The sequence below is a fragment of the Sinocyclocheilus grahami genome, unplaced genomic scaffold (genome assembly GCF_001515645.1).
Source record: "Sinocyclocheilus grahami isolate Dianchi unplaced genomic scaffold, SAMN03320097.WGS_v1.1 scaffold808.1, whole genome shotgun sequence".
NCBI classification, from domain to species: Eukaryota; Metazoa; Chordata; class Actinopteri; order Cypriniformes; family Cyprinidae; genus Sinocyclocheilus; species Sinocyclocheilus grahami.
In genome coordinates this window covers 585899-603970 of record NW_015505987.1, presented here as the reverse complement: position 1 = coordinate 603970, position 18072 = coordinate 585899, and the positions used below count along the sequence as shown (strand labels likewise).

The 18072-nt window shown below is 39.2% G+C and overlaps 1 protein-coding gene across 2 annotated transcripts in view; it reads right to left on the bottom strand.

Moving 5' to 3' along the window:
* The window catches only part of frmd5a (FERM domain containing 5a), a 146542-nt gene that overhangs the window by 10451 nt on the left and 118019 nt on the right, over positions 1–18072 (bottom strand). For both annotated transcript variants that reach the window (XM_016246709.1, XM_016246710.1), the window contains exons 5-13: positions 11541–11638; positions 10383–10506; positions 9113–9200; positions 7210–7298; positions 6144–6207; positions 5896–5987; positions 3120–3194; positions 677–745; positions 354–460 (exon numbers count right to left, since the gene is read on the bottom strand). In XM_016246709.1, coding sequence (XP_016102195.1) covers positions 354–460; positions 677–745; positions 3120–3194; positions 5896–5987; positions 6144–6207; positions 7210–7298; positions 9113–9200; positions 10383–10506; positions 11541–11638 — 806 coding nt within the window. The remainder of the gene's footprint in view (positions 1–353; positions 461–676; positions 746–3119; positions 3195–5895; positions 5988–6143; positions 6208–7209; positions 7299–9112; positions 9201–10382; positions 10507–11540; positions 11639–18072) is intronic.

Genomic DNA, 18072 nt, shown 5'->3' with positions numbered 1-18072 from the left:
AAAAAAAAAAAAAAAATATATATATATATATATATATATATATATACGTACATGCATAATAAAAAATATCTAAAGCTTCGAAAAAACATGCTAAAATATTCCCTACAATAACTCTCATTAGAGTGTTATGCTAAAGTTTTCATGACTTCTTCAGTGCTTTATATTGTCTTAATGGCATAAATTGCCCTCTTTTAAAAAAATTATAAGTAGCTATATTACAAGTTGGCCGTTTTCTACAGCATTTTGATGATATTACAAACCATTGAGTGCTTTGACATGTAGTGCTCTGTCTGTGGTTTCAGAGTTTCAGCGTAGAGCTGAACTCAGGTTAATGGATTGAACTGGACTCTCACCTTCCATGATGGATATGTGTACGGCTCTCCGGCGGGTCCGCGGGACACTGCTCAGCCGTGGCCCATGCGTGATGGATGGACAGCTTCTGCTGGGCACCAAGCCAGCCCTGTGACCACATACACACTCAGTACTGTATCAGCACACCCATTTATCATTACAGTACGTCCTATAACTACAGACATCAGTCAGTCTTACTGGACATGCATGCATGCATACAAAAAAGATGCCACCAAAAGAATGTGACCCACTGTAAGCAATTATACAGTTAATAAAATTGCAGTGTGAGCAATTATACAGTTAACTGATGGGCACTCATGCATACCTGTGTATTTCTGGAGGTTCCCGTTTAATTTTTGCACTCTGTTCCATTACCTCTTTGGCTACTCTTCCACTGAAATGAAACAAAAACAACTGGCGTGTCCAGTTCCCCTTGCTAGAGTGAAATATTTTGGCATAATTTCCCTTATCAAACTAAATACCCATAAATATGCAACTGAAAAGATGCATAAAGACCTCTTTAAGTGGACCAAAACAAACCTTGTTCTTTATTTATACTGTAACCAAAAACTAAAATTTATATATTATATATTATATTATATTATATTCAATAGAAAAATAGTTTCCATTGTTATACAGATGATACTCAACTATATACTTCAACAAGACCAGATGAAACTTCTAAATGATCTATGCTAACAGAGTGTGTTAAAATGTAAAAGATTGGATGACCAATAATTTTCTCCTATTAAATTTGGATAAGACCGAGATATTACTTATTGGACCAAAAAAACAGTACACAGAATCTCTTGGATTATAATTTGCATCTAGACGGATGTACTGTTACTTCTTCCATAGTCATCATATCAACTTGTCTTTTCAAAATCACATTTCACATGTTACAAAAACAGTATTCTTCCATTTTAGAAACATTGCCAAGCTACGAAACATGTTATCCGTTTCTGATGCAGAAAAGCTAGTTCATGCATTCATGACCTCTAGACTGGACTATTGTATTGCACTGCTAGGTGGTTGTCCTGCATCTTCAATAAACAAGATACAGGTAGTCCAAAATGCAGCGGCTAGAGTCCTTACCAGGTCAAGAAAATATGATCATATTACCCCAATTTTACAGTATCTGCACTGGCTACCTATTAAGTTCTGAATTTGGCTCCTAAACTCTGGAATAGCCTTCCTGATAACGTTCGGGGTTCAGACACACTCTCTCTGTTTAAATCTAGATTAAAGAAACATCTCTTTAGCCAAGCATTCACATAATGTATCTCATAACCTTGTACTTCAATTATATCTGATCAAATGCACATTATCATTCTTTGCTTGGTTTGAACACATTATCGTGTTTTACTTGGTTTGAACAGCAGCTATGCTAATATTTCTCCATTTGCTTCTCCGTTTCCTCCACGGGATGGGCATCCTGAGGGAACTAGGAATTACACAAGCTTCAGTCTGGATCCAGCCCTTACAAAGATCTGAGATGACTGAACACCTGAGAAGAGATGATGCCAACCCTTCCGAGGACCTCAGATGACGACAACCCTGAACCAATATACATTACAAAACTACCAAATTTTGCCACAAGTTTGATTGCGACATATTGCTGTTAATAGTGTTTGTTTGAATGCATGTCATTAACTAACTGCATGATTTTTACTGTGCATTTCTGCCATATGGACATCACCTTGACATAGTCACCACTGATAAGCTACTGTATATTGTAGAAATTTGTATAATGCATTGTATAGATTTGTATCATGAAAAGCGCTATAAAAAAGTAGTATCTAAAATATATCTAAAATTCTCTTTGCATTTATACTGTAACCAAAAACGATTTTATTATATTATATCAGAAATATCTAAAACAAATATCTAAAATTCTCCTTGCATTTATACTGTAACCAAAAACTACATTTATATATTATATTATATTATACCACAAATAGTTGCACAACCATGCTAAAATATTCACTAACTGGAAATACGCTACAGGTCACTCGTTCCAGTAGCAGGCAGATGAGCAAAACTACCTGCAACTGTGAAAAAAGTACCTGCATACTGTCTATATACGGCTGGTGGTGGGTGTTATTTTCAGACCCTGGTTGAGGCTGACCAGATTCATCTAAAAACCAACCAAAAGAAAACAGCTCAACCATTGAGGATAAAACAGTCACGTTTCCAGTCACGTTCAAACCGCTGGCATTTTGGTGGGAATTGTGATCCCTGTGACTGTGAGAGACAGTGACCGCTGCTACTAGAGTACATGAAGCTCAAGAATTAGATTAACCTTATTGAGTCCCCTCTCTTAACTCAATCTCTGCCTCTCAGGCTGTGGCTGAACTACTTCTCTTTAAACAAAAACTCTCAATGGAGTCCTTCAATGCCTTAAAATCCTGCCTGTCTCCTTACATAGGAGTGAGAAAATAACTGTTATCAATTTCCTAATGAGGTGTTTGAGCCTGAGAGCCCACTATAATAATTGATCGTGCTGTTTGTTTAATTGCCCCGATGGCTCCATTCATCAATTACAATTACAGTTACAATTGCCGTTATTAAGTAAACGTCTGTGTTTAAAAGGTGGCCTATGTGAACAGCTCCATCCGCAGCAGGTTGTGGTGCATTGGCTCCAAAGCAAGTCACCTCTATGTGACCGTGATGAGAACAGCACGCTGTTTTTGGAGCAGGGACCCCTGAGGCTGTGGCGGTCCATCGGCAGTGACCCGTGCTGTGTCTGTCTGTCTGTCCACACTTACCTGTAACGAAAACGACTCCCCTTGAAGAACAGGTTACTGCTGGACACCATACGAACCTGGCTCGACTTCTCCAACCTGACGAGGGGCAGAGAGGAATGATTAATCTCTAAAAATGCACATTTGTAACCCTGGACCACAAACTAGTCATAAGGTTCAATTTCTCGAAATTGAGATTTATACATCATCTGAAAGCTGAATACATAAGCTTTCTATTGATATATGGTATATTTGTTAGTATAGAACTATATTTGGCCAAGAGACAACTATTTGAAAATCTGGAATCTGAGGGTGCAAAAAAATCTAAATACTGAGAAAATCGCCTTTAAATTTGTCCAAATGAAGTTATTAGCAATGCATATTACTAATCAAAAATTAAGTTTTGATATATTTACGGTAGGAAATTTACAAAATATCATCATGGATCATGACATATCCTAATGATTTTGGCATAAAAGAAAAATCTATCATTTTGACCCATACAATGTTTTTTTGGCTATATACCCCAGCGACTTGAGACTGGTTTTGTGGTCCAGGGTCACATTTGTGTAAAACAAAAAGTCAAACAAAATAGCAAACACAACTCACTATTTCTAAACTCACTATTTCTGAATTAAGAATAATTTCTCTTTTAACTCTTTTAAGCAAAAATATGACATTGCTGTCATCAATTGTTCAAACTTTCTAATATTCTTTAGTTTTTTTTTTTTTTTTAGATTCATTTTATGAATCTGTATTTACAGTTATATGCAGTGGTGGACGATATGCACAAACAAGTACTTGGGGTTCAAGTACAGATACCATAAAAACATCACTCCAGTAGAAGTATACATGCTCCTTCAACTTTATTTGAGTAAAAATAACAAAAGTACTTGGTTATGAATGTACCCAAGTATTAAAAGTAAAAAGTACTGTACCAATTCAACAGGTTTATTGAAAAGAATCATCACAAATCAGACATTGCTATCGCGTGGTGAAATATTACATTTATCTTAGTTTGCATTCATGAACTTCCAAATTAAGAAATAAAATTACCTAAATGTGATTAACTACTTTTTCAATTGTATTTAATTAAACTCAGTTGTATTTAATTGTTTTTTTTAATATATATTTTAAGTATTTTAATTAGTCTTTAAAAAATAAATATATAATTAAAAGTACTTAATGTAAATTTGTTGAACTCCAAGCAAAACAACCGTATATCACATTACAGTTAAATAAAATTACTGCAACATTTTTCATAAGTCAGATTTTGTGATATCACCTACTGTACCCAACTGACATGCTAAAAGAAGTTTTATTTCTAAAGCTAGGACATATATTCTAACCTTCCTAGTGACTGAAACCTCAGGCAGAGCTCGAGTGTTCTGACTCAGACGGTCTCTGGTGAACATTTGATTCAGGCTTTTCATCACCAGGTGTGGAATCTCCTTCCCCAAAGACGGCCTTTATGTGAATCATAAAACCCACTTTTCAATTATCATCTGCCTTCACCTGCCACAAATTCTCCTTCTCTAGGAGACTTTAACTACAGCTACAAATTTCTCTTTGCCCCAGCGGAATGAATTCAGTCAGACTTAGAATACGATGTAGATTCAGTTTTGATAAGGCGCCTTGCCAAATCAGTGATTGCACCATTCCCTTCACCTAAATTGAGCTTTCCCACACTTCATGATGAGTGCTGAAACAGACTTTCGTTCCAAAGATGTCGCCTCAGTCAGCCAAAATCGTTCATCATAAAACAGAGACAAAAACCAGCGGTGGCTCGCAGTGTTGTGAAACAAACACAGTGTTGTGCGTAACACTGCAGTCTGCCTTGAGCTGTACCGTCACTTTAAAAACTTCCCATGCTGAGGCCAAGGACATGTACAATCAACCGTGACTGAAATGGGCACGGACATCCCTCCGGAGGAGCTAGCAGAACGCATCTCTCATTGCTCACGCAGTAAAGGTCATTCTCAACACGTGGCTGTTCCATTAGATGACCCCCGCGAGGTAAAAACAGTGACGGCATCTAGACGTAGGTGTCCAGACGACACTTGCAGAAGGGTCTTGCATTATTAAAGCCCTATTCGGACAGGACTAGTTTTCCAGTTTGTCATTAGAGAAATGTGTGTTTCACAGACGTACTTTGCGATTTTAATCCTGTCCGAACCTGCCAAGTCTGTGTTTTTCTCACGCGACCTCTGTAATAATTCCAGAGCAAATTACCTACTGTTTTTCAAGAGCCAGATCACGTAAACTGTTAAGTCTGGCTACTGTAATATCAACGTCAGGTAAGATTACTCACCTTCATTTCTGCACTCATTTACATAATATTTTAATTACATACGGTATGTATCCTTACTAAAATTAAACATGGTTGTTGTAGTTGATGTTATAGTTTATGACTATACGCAATGCATGCATACAGAGCATGTAATCTCTGCTACGCCCAGATGTACAAAACAGACCCTCCCATTTCTGTAATAAACATGGAGATGTTAGTCCCGTCCGAATCGATTCGTGGAATCACGGATGTCAGGTGATAAGATCTGTAACTCAAGCGTCATTTAGAAAATTAGTCCCGTCCGAATAGGGCTTTAGCCAGCTTATTTACCAGTCTTAAATATCATGCTCTGGGGAGATGAAATGACAGTATTCGCAATTAGGAAGAGCTAAAAAGGGACAAATTATTTCTGGAACTTGTTTATTGTGCAGTTGCCCTTTCAGAAGCATCTCACCTGTCTAACCAAACAAATATATGTGTCTCGAAGAAAGGAGGAGTGCAAAAACTCACTTGTAGAAGGCTTGATTTTCAACACCGCATTTCCAAAGGTGCTTGCAGGCCTCTGGAGTTGGTGCGAAGAATGTCAAGATGATCTTTTTGTCCTGTGCATAACAAGAAGTCATTAAAGGTGCACTATTGCAGCACTGTCGTTGAAGGGAATTATTAAAGTTGCACAGATTGTGTCATTATCATAAGACAATTTGGTATATTGTAATTTTCTTCGACTTCACCAATGTTGGAATAATTAATGTTCTCACCTCCTTCTGATTTGCATATATATGGAATGTCTTTCCTTCAAACTTCAGCTTGGTCACCTCGTGCCTGTTCAAGTGGAAGAAGAATACATATATTAGGTTATTATAATGTATATAAATTCAGAATGTATATAATGTATATATAATATATAAATGCTATAAAAAATTATTATTATGCGGTTGTATAATTATAAATTATGTAACTATAATATAATGATTATGAACCGAGAGAGAGATTACATGAATAATACATAAAAATTATGTGATTTTTAATGTAACATCACTGTCCATGTTGTTCTATCTATCTTTCTATCTATACATACATACATACATACATACATATATATATATATATATATAACACACACACATACTACTTATAGACGATGCTATTACAGTAAACAATTATCATGCATTATTCATGAAGTCTCATTCCAAAATGCATTAAATCAATTTAAGTTGACAAAATGTTTACAAACTGAATTACATGAGCTCATTATAATTAATTAAAACGAACAAGCCATTTTTTCCAGTGCATCAGGAAAAACTCTATAAATATATAGTATTCTGTTTTTGTTGTTTTTTCTCACAATTAAACACACAGATGAAATAATTGCACTCTTTCTTCACTCTTACTTTAGCTGTGAAGCATACATGCACTACAGCTTGAACCACATATAACGAGACACTGAGACAAAGGACAGGCAGCACAATGGTTCAGTATTTTATGCATTTCTCTTTTCTTTGTATGGCCAGACCTCACAGACTTGTTGTGTCCAGATGACTTTAAACATGCCCTCTAGATGGAGAGCTGGTGAAGGATAATTGGACACCTGTCTGCTCTAACGGCTCAGAAAGAGGCAGATGGCCAGGCCCTTTTGGCTGGGAACGTATAATACAATATAATAAAACCAGCTGTGACTTGTATACCCAGAGCCCGTCGCTAGGCGAGAATGACTCATTATTTTCAGCTTCACGATGCATGCATGTATGCATGTCTGTGTTTACTCAGCCCCGAATACACCAATAGAAGTTCAGTAGGGAAAAGAGGCAAGTATTAGTCACTCACCACTTGAGGAAATGGACTCTCTTGTTCCCCTGAAGCACGACAAAACCGAACGGAGTGAAGGCGAGGAAAGCCGGGTTACCAGATACATCCTGTCATGAAGAGCGACAGAGGAGGACCACGTCACCTTCGTTTCTCAACAAGCAGACATTGAGTAGAAAGACTCAATACAGCACAGTACAGCAAGTGATCATAACAACAGAACCTTCATACTTTTGTTTTCAGGGTTACTTTATCTGACGTTCAGCAGCAAATTGGGTAGTCTTGGGCTTTTACTTGAGATTATACTGGCAATAGACGTTTCACAAACTGGAGTCAAAAAAAAAAAACCCTCACTGGGAGAACTAAGCGATATAGAGGATACTTTTTAGTACATTATTTTAATGGCCTTGATTCAAGCTGCAATTACCCCATTCATTATCCATAAATCTGCAGAATATACAGTACATGGGTCAAAAAGAAATTTACAAAAGTGGTTTTATGTCCATAGAAAGCACATTAAATGCAAGTAAAATTTAAGGTTTCGAATACGTTTTTGAAGAATAAAATGTCAAAATTTGGTTTAAATAATGTTCCATTGTCATTCAGTGTAACACTTATACTTATGTAAAAATTCAAACAACATGCTTATTCTGACCTGTACATATTAAAATATATAAAAGAATAAGTGAGCATATTACATTTTATTGGGTTTTAAATAAGTAAAAAAAGTCTCACTGACAAATGGGCAAAACCTAGGATAGTGGCAGATTTAAAAAATGTAAAATAACAACTAATTAGTATTTGGGTGGAAAGTAATTAGTTTTTTAATATGTCATAAATTGATTTTTGTTGGAAATATGCCTGACAAGATTGTTACACTGAATGACATTTTAGTGGGTGTCTTCTGTAAATCAGGGGGAAATGTATGATATTCATTTTTTGCTCAGAAAAACAAAAACAAAAATACAATTACATGAAACAGAAAACTTTTTTTTTTGTTTGGAAAAACAACAATTTAAAGCAGTATTGTTTTTATGCTTAAACCCTTTTTCGTCTTTGACCCACATACAAAGATTTATTGAAATCAACCACAGCATATATCAGTGGTTTTATACATGACATAATACATAAAACTACTGACTATAAATTCATGAACTAAATTAAGTCTGTGGCTATAAGCATTCATATACATGTTTGATGCTAAAAAAATTTTTTATATACACTGATGGTGAAAAGATTGCAGTGGTAAGATTTTTGTCATGTTTCTGAAAGAAGTCTCTTATGCTCAATAAGTCTCCATTTATTTGACTATTTATTAAGGCACACACACACAAAAATGCAATCTTGTGCAATATTACTACATTTAAAAAAAAACTGTTTCTGTTTTAACATACTTTCAAATTTAATTTATTCCTGTGATGGCAAAGCTAAATTTTCAGAAGCCATGACTTCAGTCTTCAAGATTACATCATCTTTCAGAAATCATTCAAATGTGCTGATTTGCCACTCAAAACACATTTCTTATTTACTATCAGTGTTGAAAACAGTTATGCTGCTTAAAATTTTGTGGAAACTGTGATAAAGAACAACAAAAGAACAGCATTTATTTGAAATAGCAGTCCTTCGTAACAATGTCTTTATTGTGACTTTTAATCATTCGATCTCTCTTAAGGATTAATTTGTGAGTAATGAAGTACATCACCAGGAATTAATTTTTTTTAGTTTTTTTATGAAGTCATGAAATTGCACTGTCTGACATTACTTCTAGAGACTTGCAGCATCTGAATGGGAATCTTTTCTGTGTTTCCTGAACATTCTGACATTATGAAAGGGCTCTTGGTTCATAAAAGTTTGAGAAATTTTTACACAATACACAATATCTTTTGGATGCCATCTGTAAATGCGTCAGATAGAGCCAGCTAACCTTGCACGGATGAGGATCCACACCATACGTTTCAAGCATTTGTGCTTTCTGCAGGAACTTCAGCTCAGCTGTTTCTGGAGTTTGACCTCTGCAAAGCAACACATTAAAACACCGTCTGTGTCATTCAATGGTGAAACGACCACAGCAACAGCATAGCAGAGTCACCAATTACATTTCAGGACTAATACACTGGTGCCATTGGTATTGGACTGGATTCACATTCTTAGTGGTTTTTGTACTCAACATATCCTGCAAAGTGGAAAATCACTATAACATAAAAGGAAAAAAATGCATCTGTCTAGAAACATAATGCCAATTTGAATGTGAACAAATGCGTCTATTTTGGCACTTTTCACTTGAATGACTAGCGGCCACTAAACAGAAAGCAAAACCAAACCAACCAGACGGTTCAAGTATCATCACTCCAGGAAACCTCTTACCAATTCATGTTTTATTCAGCACTGTCCATTCAATGTAATGTAACAAGACCGTCTGGCTTGTATTTCAACACAAATCAGAGAAGAAAAGCGACCCCTAAGACTTAAAGAATGCGGCTGCTTACAGACTCAAGGATTGATTTACCGGATCATTTTGAAATGTCTAAATAGGCAGCCTCTACATTTCCAACATAGTTTCCACAATAACACTGATAGGACGGCTCTCAACACAGAACAGTAACACCAGCAGAGGGCAGCAGTAATCATGCTCCTATTTGGTGGATCATCAAGTTTGGTGTGACTGTAGCTTCCTAAATGTCTTATGTTCATGTGCTGTCCATTAAAGAATTGTCAAGAGCTTCTAAAGACAAATTACAACCTTGCAAGTAATTAATAGACTAAATCCAGCACTAAACCCATGATTGTTTGGCAGTTTATCAGCAAGGGCATTCAGTGAGCTAATTGGACTTGCTCATGTAAACATGGAGAGAAAGTGCTGCTTGCTTAGTGGTGGCCTACGGCTTTGACAGCAGATCTGACCAATAACAATGAGGGCCAAGATTTTACAGAATTGAACCTTATTGTAAAGTGTTACTGATTTTGTCCCACAAAACTTAAAATATCAGAACAAGGACAAGAAAAAAAAAGTTAAACGAAATAATGAAATTATTTAAATTAGGACATGTACACTACGAAAATCTGTCACTTACCCTCATCACTCACAACAGTGAAGCACAGAAATGTACAAGCAGCAGACAGAAGGGAATTCTTAAAGATACTTTTCTATAATTCCTGAGCCATACGCAATGAAAAAGGGGAAAGGTTGCACTTACATTAACTCAGTCTTGTGAATCTCTGCAATCCTTCTTTCCAGCTTTTCGGAGTGCTTGGGGAAGAACTGGAACTTGGAGCTGTAGCCCTCTGGATGCTTTCCTGGGTCATAGTTTCCAATCTCAGCTGCAAAGTAGTCATAAAAATCAATCTTTCATCATGACACCATTCATAGACTCCAACCTCAGCAGTAAAGCCAACACATAAATCAATCTTTCATCATTCAACCATGTCACTCAGATGCATTTTTGGGCATGTTAACACGTTGTCTTAATAAACATCCTCTGTTAATGGAAGTGTTGGGAGCCATCTGTTCTCTTTGCAGGTACGATGTGGGGTTTTGTGGCATTTTCAATATGCCGTTTGCTTCTGCACTTGAAACCCATAAGCATCCCTGAGTCCTGACCATTGCTCTGTGCGCTGAGGTAATGGAACAGTGCATCTTTAATTCAAAAGTGTCGTCTAAAGCATGCCCCTGATCAACCTGTCAAAGAACATTACTGTGCATCCTGCCCTCAGAGATGCTATTTTCCCTTCTCATGTGACTGAATTTCAGACATCTCTGTAGATTAGAACTTGATTTGAGTTCATTCATTTATTTATTCTAGGTTTCAAAATAATGTTGGAACTTCAATGAAAAAAGTATGCAAATTAAATATATATTTTTTAAAGATTCCAAAAATGTATATTAGTAATAAATTAGATTTTTAAATCATGCAATAATTAAAATTATTAAGTCTGGGGGCAGTATGCTCTCCAAAGTTTCATTTATTAGATAAAAAATACAGTAAAAACAGTAATATTGCAAAATACAATTAAACTACTATTACAATTTAAAAGAATTATTTTCTAAATCCATTTGTTTTAAATGTAATGTATTCCTGTGCAAACAAAACTGAATTTTCAGCTGCCTTAACTCCAGTCTTTAGTGTCACATGATCCTTCAGAAATTATTCTAATATTCTGATTTGTGGCTCTACAACCATTTCTTATTTTTAACAATGTTGAAAACAGTTGGGTTTCTTAATATTTCTGTGGAAACTATGATATATTTCTATTCACCATTTTGTTGAATAAAATAATCTTACTGACCCCAAACTTTTGAATGGTAGTCATCACGCAGCTTTTGTATTAGGTATTAATTTCTATTTCTATTTTACCTTGCAAGATGTAAGCTGCCAACATGGCCGCGTCCGATGTTTTACAGAGGAGACGACCGTGGTACAGATCTCTTTTGATCTGCAGGAAGATGAGATACCTGCAACCAGGATATGGAGTGAGCACATGTAGACAAACATAGCGAGAAAATACCTCATGTATTCCATTATCCTTCACATTTTTGTTTATGTAAATAAAATGTTAAACACCACAAATACCCATAAATAAGGTAACCAACTCGACCTCATCTTTACACACAATAGTATCACAGATAACATCTAGGTCAAACCCTTGCATGTCTCAGATCATTATTACTTTTAATTTATATATACCTTCTTCCGCACCACCAACCCCTCTGCCAGTTTCGTTTAGACGAAACCTAAGGTCTCCTTCTCAACATTCCTGTGTGGTATCATCCTCTCTTTCCACCCCTGCACACGTCACATCATTAGGTGTGAATTGTGCCACAGATATGGTATTTTCTACCCTAACTAGCTGCCTAGACAATATCGGTACTATTTCCTCCAGACAACACGTGCTACTTCCTCCAACCCCTGGTTAACTGATGTCCCCGTAAGCATCGGACTAAACTCAGGGCAGCAGAGAGAAAATGGCGCAAATCAAAATATTCAGCTGATCTCAGCAGGTATCAGTCACTGACTGCTATCTTTATTTTCCACCAAAGTCCACGCTGCCAAAACTACCTTCTTCCATAACAAGATCAACAGCGCATCAGACACACGCAAACTCTTCAAAACATTCAATACTCTCCTTTGCCACCTCTTTAACTGCTGACGATTGGAGTCTGTCATCGCGGCAGCCTGCAAAATAGTGGATATTTTACGTGCATGCGCTGTAGTAGGTCTCGAATAAATTCATATTTTTATTGACATTTTATCATTTTGCAGATGCTTTTATCCACAGCGACTTAGTCTAACGACTTGGCCTAAGTGAAGTCTAACGCAGTACATGTAGCAAGGGTTTTTGACCTACATTACATATCTACACGATGACCTACATTACATTACAATGTAAAAACTTTAATGTCTAAATTAATCTGCAATGTTTTCGTCAATACCGGCAACTATCGTCAGGATGCACATCTATGGCAAGCCGTTTTGACTTTTATTCCTTGACGGGATATGAATTCTTGATATCAACAATTAAATTTTCACTAGTTAAAATGCTAATTCTTGATATCAGGAATTCGATTTTTACTGGTAACAATGGATATTTTTGATATTAAGAATTACATTTCCACTAGTAAAAATGTTAATTCTTGATATCAACAATTCAGTTTTCACTAGTTAAAATGCTAATTCTTGATATCAGGACCGGACGAGTGTGCTGGGTCCTCGGACAGGGCGGGGTCCAGCATCTTGTGCTGAGCACAGGCGGATGACAGGATGTCGACCGCTACATCGGAGGGCAAGCTAGGCTCTGGAGATGAGGATTCAGCTGCGCTACCTCTGTCAGGAAGAGTGGCGTTGCCCGAGTCAGATCCAGAGCTGACCGCTATGCTTTCCCGGGCCGCCGAGAGTGTCGGGCTGCACTGGAGGCCTCCTCCTTCTCCCGAACGCTCGAGGCTGGATGATTGATTCCGGGGGGCGCAGGCCGGGCGTCGGCAGCCGCCTCCAGTTCCAATCTTCCCAGAAGTGCATGAGGAGGTTACTAAGTCTTGGAAGGCACCTTTTCCTGCCCGAAACAGACTTGGTGCCTCCTCCGTCCTCACCACCCTCAATGGGGGAGCGGCCCAAGGGTATGTGGACATCCCCCCCAGTCGAGCGCGCTATTGCTATGCAGCTCTGCCCGCAAAGCGCCACCGCCTGGAGAGGTAGTCCACGCCTTCCGTCTTCTCGTCCGTGCTGACGGCTAAGGCTTACAGTGCTGCTGGACAGGCCGCTTCCGCCCTGCACGCCATGGCCCTCCTGCAAGTCCACCAGGCCAAAGCGTTGAAGCAGTTGCACGAGGGTGGTGCTGACCCAGGTGTGCTGCAGGAACTGCACACGGCGACGGACCTTGCGCTTAGGGCGATGAAAGTCACGGCGCAGGCCCTGGGTCAGACGATGTCCACATTGGTGGTCCAGGAGCACCACCTATGGCTGACCTTGGCAGATATGAGGGAGACCGACAAGCATCGCTTCCTGGACTCCCCGATCTCCCAGGCCGGCCTATTCGGCGAAGCGGTGGAGGGCTCTGCCCAACAGTTCTCCGCCGCACAGAAGCAGACGGAGGCGTCTCGACACATCCTGCCCCGGCGGTCGGCTGCTGTAGCCACCCCACCGCCGGCTGCAGCCCCTCTGTCTACTCGTCACCGAGAGCGCCCGCAGCGTGGAGCTGGCCGCAGGAAAGCAGCCCGTCTCCACCCCTACCAAGCCCGTGAAGCGCCAGGGCGGGCGGCGTCCCTGGGACGGGCGACCTGGGGTTCTTGGATCCGGTTCTTCAGGAGATGGTGACCGCACCACTCCTTCCCCCGGCGAAGGGCTGGGTGGAGAAACCTTTGCTCCTGGTTTTTTCTGTTCCGCTGCTGGCTACCCAGCCAGTGGTGCCCAAAACCTCAACAGAAGAGCGGGTTCCTTTTCCTCCGGGTTCCAAGAGGGCGAGGATGGCAGTGCGTGATACCCAGTCTCCACATGGCCGTCCCCCTCTCCCTTCGCCAATGGGCAGCAGGGTTCAGTTCAAGGACGCTATGCCTCCTCACGAGCCCCCTGCCCAGCCGTGGAGACAGGTAAGTGGCGCGCCGCACACTCAGACCCCACCCTGGGATGCACGGAAGCCTCCCGGGTTGGGTCCCTGTGTTCCACTGCTCTGCCCCACTGCGGGTACGTCGGTGGTTTCCCTAGTCCTGCCTGTTCGGTCGCTGGGGGCCTGGTTAGCGTGCCCCAGGCAATCTCGCTGGCTCATGTGAACCATCAGACTCGGATATGCGATTCAATTCGCCCGGTGCCCTCCCAAGTTCAGGAGCATTCGGTTCTCCTCTGTGCTGGACAGGGATGCTCCTGTCTTGCGTGCAGATATCGCGGTCCCGCTGGCGAAGGACGCGATACAGTCGGTCCCTCCACCCGAGATGAGATCAGGTTTTTACAGCCCATACTTCATCATACCCAAGAAAGGCGGTGGGTTACGACCAATCCTGGACCTGCGCGTGCTGAACCGGGCCCTTCACAAGCTCCCGTTCAGGATGTTGACGCAGAAACGCATCTTTCAATGCGTCCGTCCTTTCGATTGGTTCGCAGCGATCGACCTCAGGGTCGACTGGGAAAAGAGTAAACTCTCCCCAGTGCAGAGGATCTCTTTTCTCGGCATGGAGCTGGACTCGGTCAACCTCTCGGCACGTCTCTTAGTAGAACGTGCACAGTCAATGCTGAACTGCCTGGGGTCCTTCCAGTGCAAGACGGCGGTTCCACTGAAACATATGGCATCCGCAGCCGCTGTCACGTCGCTCGGGTTGCTCCATATGAGACTGCTTCAGCGTTGGCTTCACGACCGGGTCCCGAGATGGGCATGGCACGGGCGGGGTGCGCGTGGCGAAACACGCACGCCAACTGTCATTGGCTTGTTTAGTTAACACTCAAAGGTGATTGGGCTCTCGGGCGAGATCCCAATTCGTCAGTCACGACTGACGTAACGTCTCCGTTCCCTCCTTCAGGGAACGAGGGTTACACAAGTAACCGAGACGTTATCTAAAATGACTTTTGTTACTAGTAACAATCACATTCATGATATCAGAAATCAAGAATTAGCATTTTAACTAATGAAAATGTAATTGCTGATATCAAAAATAGCAATTGTTACTAGTAGAAATCTAATTCCTGATATCAAGAATTAACATTTTAACTAGTAAAAATTTAACTGTTGATATCAAGAATTCATATCCTGAGAATGAACAAAAGTCAAAACGGCTTACCATAGCACATCAGTGCTGTATCCATTATTATAAGGATACAACAAGCACTGAAACATGATTGATATGCAGACGTTGCACTGTAAATCAAAGAAATGTTTTATCAGTTGCTTTTCATACTATCGTCTGATACAACACTCAAAAAAGTCTCCCGAGAGAGAGAGAGAGAGAGAGAGAGAGCGCTCTCGTAAGGGAATGGATGGATGTCTTTAGCCATTTATAATTGGTCTAACTATCTCCAGGGATTTCACTTGCATATAACACACAAAAAATAGAAATGGTCATCTTTGTGTTAATATGCCTTGTCCCCGACCGTGTGTGTATTTATTTGTTGGGCATGTGATTAACTGTAAAAAACCCGGTATAACCCGGGATAACGGGTCTATCAGTTATACGGAACCCCGACTGACAGTATTGTTTTTCTTCTTTTTATTTTTATATGGTATAAAAAATATGTCCACATATTTTAGTAGGCCTATAACTTTTATACTCTGAAACGTATAGCACAGAGAGTGAGAACGAAAAATAATATTTGATTCATGAACGAATTATTGGCAGAACTGACAATCAGAGGAAAAAATAAACACAATAGTTACACCCCATTTTTTTCATAAAGAACAAACAAAATTGTAATTAGTAGAGTTTTATTTCTAAAACGAATCAAACTAATAAAAAATAAACATAGCTTACATACCAAACTCTTTAATTCAAAACTACGCCATCGTTGCTTAAATAAAGTTTGAATACACTACTAGTTTAAAATCAGAGTATAATATCATTTGTTGTATAGAACCACCTATGAAACGCACCTATACCTCCTAATTAGTTTAATTGACATTAAATACTAGCTACAATGACAGCCCCACTTTGCGCATGCGCATTAAAATCCAAAACTGTGCATGCTCGTCAAACATCCAATACGCATTGGATCTGATCCAGCTACGTCATCGTGCTACAGGCTGCAGCGAGGACCCCTTGGACGATTTTGCTAATTACTTCACGAACAAAACCACATCCATCAGCAGTCAGTTCTCAGTTCCACTAACCTAGGATCTCTCAGCAAACACTCACAATATAATATCATTTGTTGTATAGAACCACCTATGAAACGCACCTATACCTCCTAATTAGTTTAATTGACATTAAATACTAGCTACAATGACAGCCCCACTTTGCGCATGCGCATTAAAATCCAAAACTGTGCATGCTCGTCAAACATCCAATACGCATTGGATCTGATCCAGCTACGTCATCGTGCTACAGGCTGCAGCGAGGACCTCTTGGACGATTTTGCTAATTACTTCACGAACAAAACCACATCCATCAGCAGTCAGTTCTCAGTTCCACTAACCTAGGATCTCTCAGCAAACACTCACACAGCTGACCATCTTCTCCTTCTTTCCTCTTACAGAAGATGAGGTCTCTTCTCTCCAGCCACCCTACCACCTGTCTTCTAGACCCAATCCCCTCACACCTCCTACAAGCTATTTCCCCTGCACATCTGCACACATCATCAACACGTCTCTTCTCACAGGCATTTTTCCTACCGCATTTAAGCAGGCTCGGGTAACCCCACTGCTTAAAAAAAACGTACACCTCATTTGTTGAAAGCTACAGGCCCGTGTCTCTCCTCCCTTTCATAGCAAAATCACTTGAACGCATTGTTTTCAACCAAGTGTCTTCCATCCTCTCACAGAACAACCAGCTGGATAATAACCGAACTGGATTTAAAAGTGACCATTCAACTAAAACCACCTTGCTGTCAGTCATTGAAGCGCTACAGTAGGGCTGGACGATATGGCCAAAATTTATATCACGATATATTTCTTAATTTCGGTCGATACGATATAATTCCGATATCGATATGAACACTATTAAAAAAGCATCATAAAAACGGCCAAGAACAGCCACAACAGATGTCTGTACCTACAAACTTATGAAAAATTAATTTGCCAACTCTATGAAACCTACCCCTAAAAAACTATATAATATTTTAGGAAAAAAATTGCGCAAATAAATACATGTTCACCTTTTATTGGTATTTAGCCTTCATACAAACAAGAAATGTGAAATCACTGTCAAATAAATCTCACAAAATAACATACCAGTCAAAAGTTTTTGAACAGTAAGATTTTTTTGTTTTTTAAAGAATTCTCTTCTGCTCACCAAGCCTGCATTTATTTGATCCAAAATACAGCAAAAACAGTAACATTTTGAAATATTTTTACTGTTTAAAATAACTGTTTTCTATTTGAAAATATAATTTATTCCTGTGATTTCAAAGCAGAGCTTTAGCATCATTACTCCAGTCACATGATCCTTCAGAAATCATTCTAATATTCTGATTTGCTTCTCAAAAAACATTTATTATTATGATGTTGATAACAGCGGAGTAGATTTTTTTTCAGGTTTCTTTGATGAATAGAAAGTTCAGAAGAACAGTATTTATCTGAAATAGAAATCTTTTGTAACATTATAAATGTCTTTATCATCACTTTTGATCAATTTAAAACATCCTTGCTAAATGAAAGTAATAATTTCTATAATATACATTTTATAAAGAGCTTTTGAATGGTATAGCATATAATGTTACAAAAGCTTTTTATTTCAGATAAATGCTGATCTTTGGA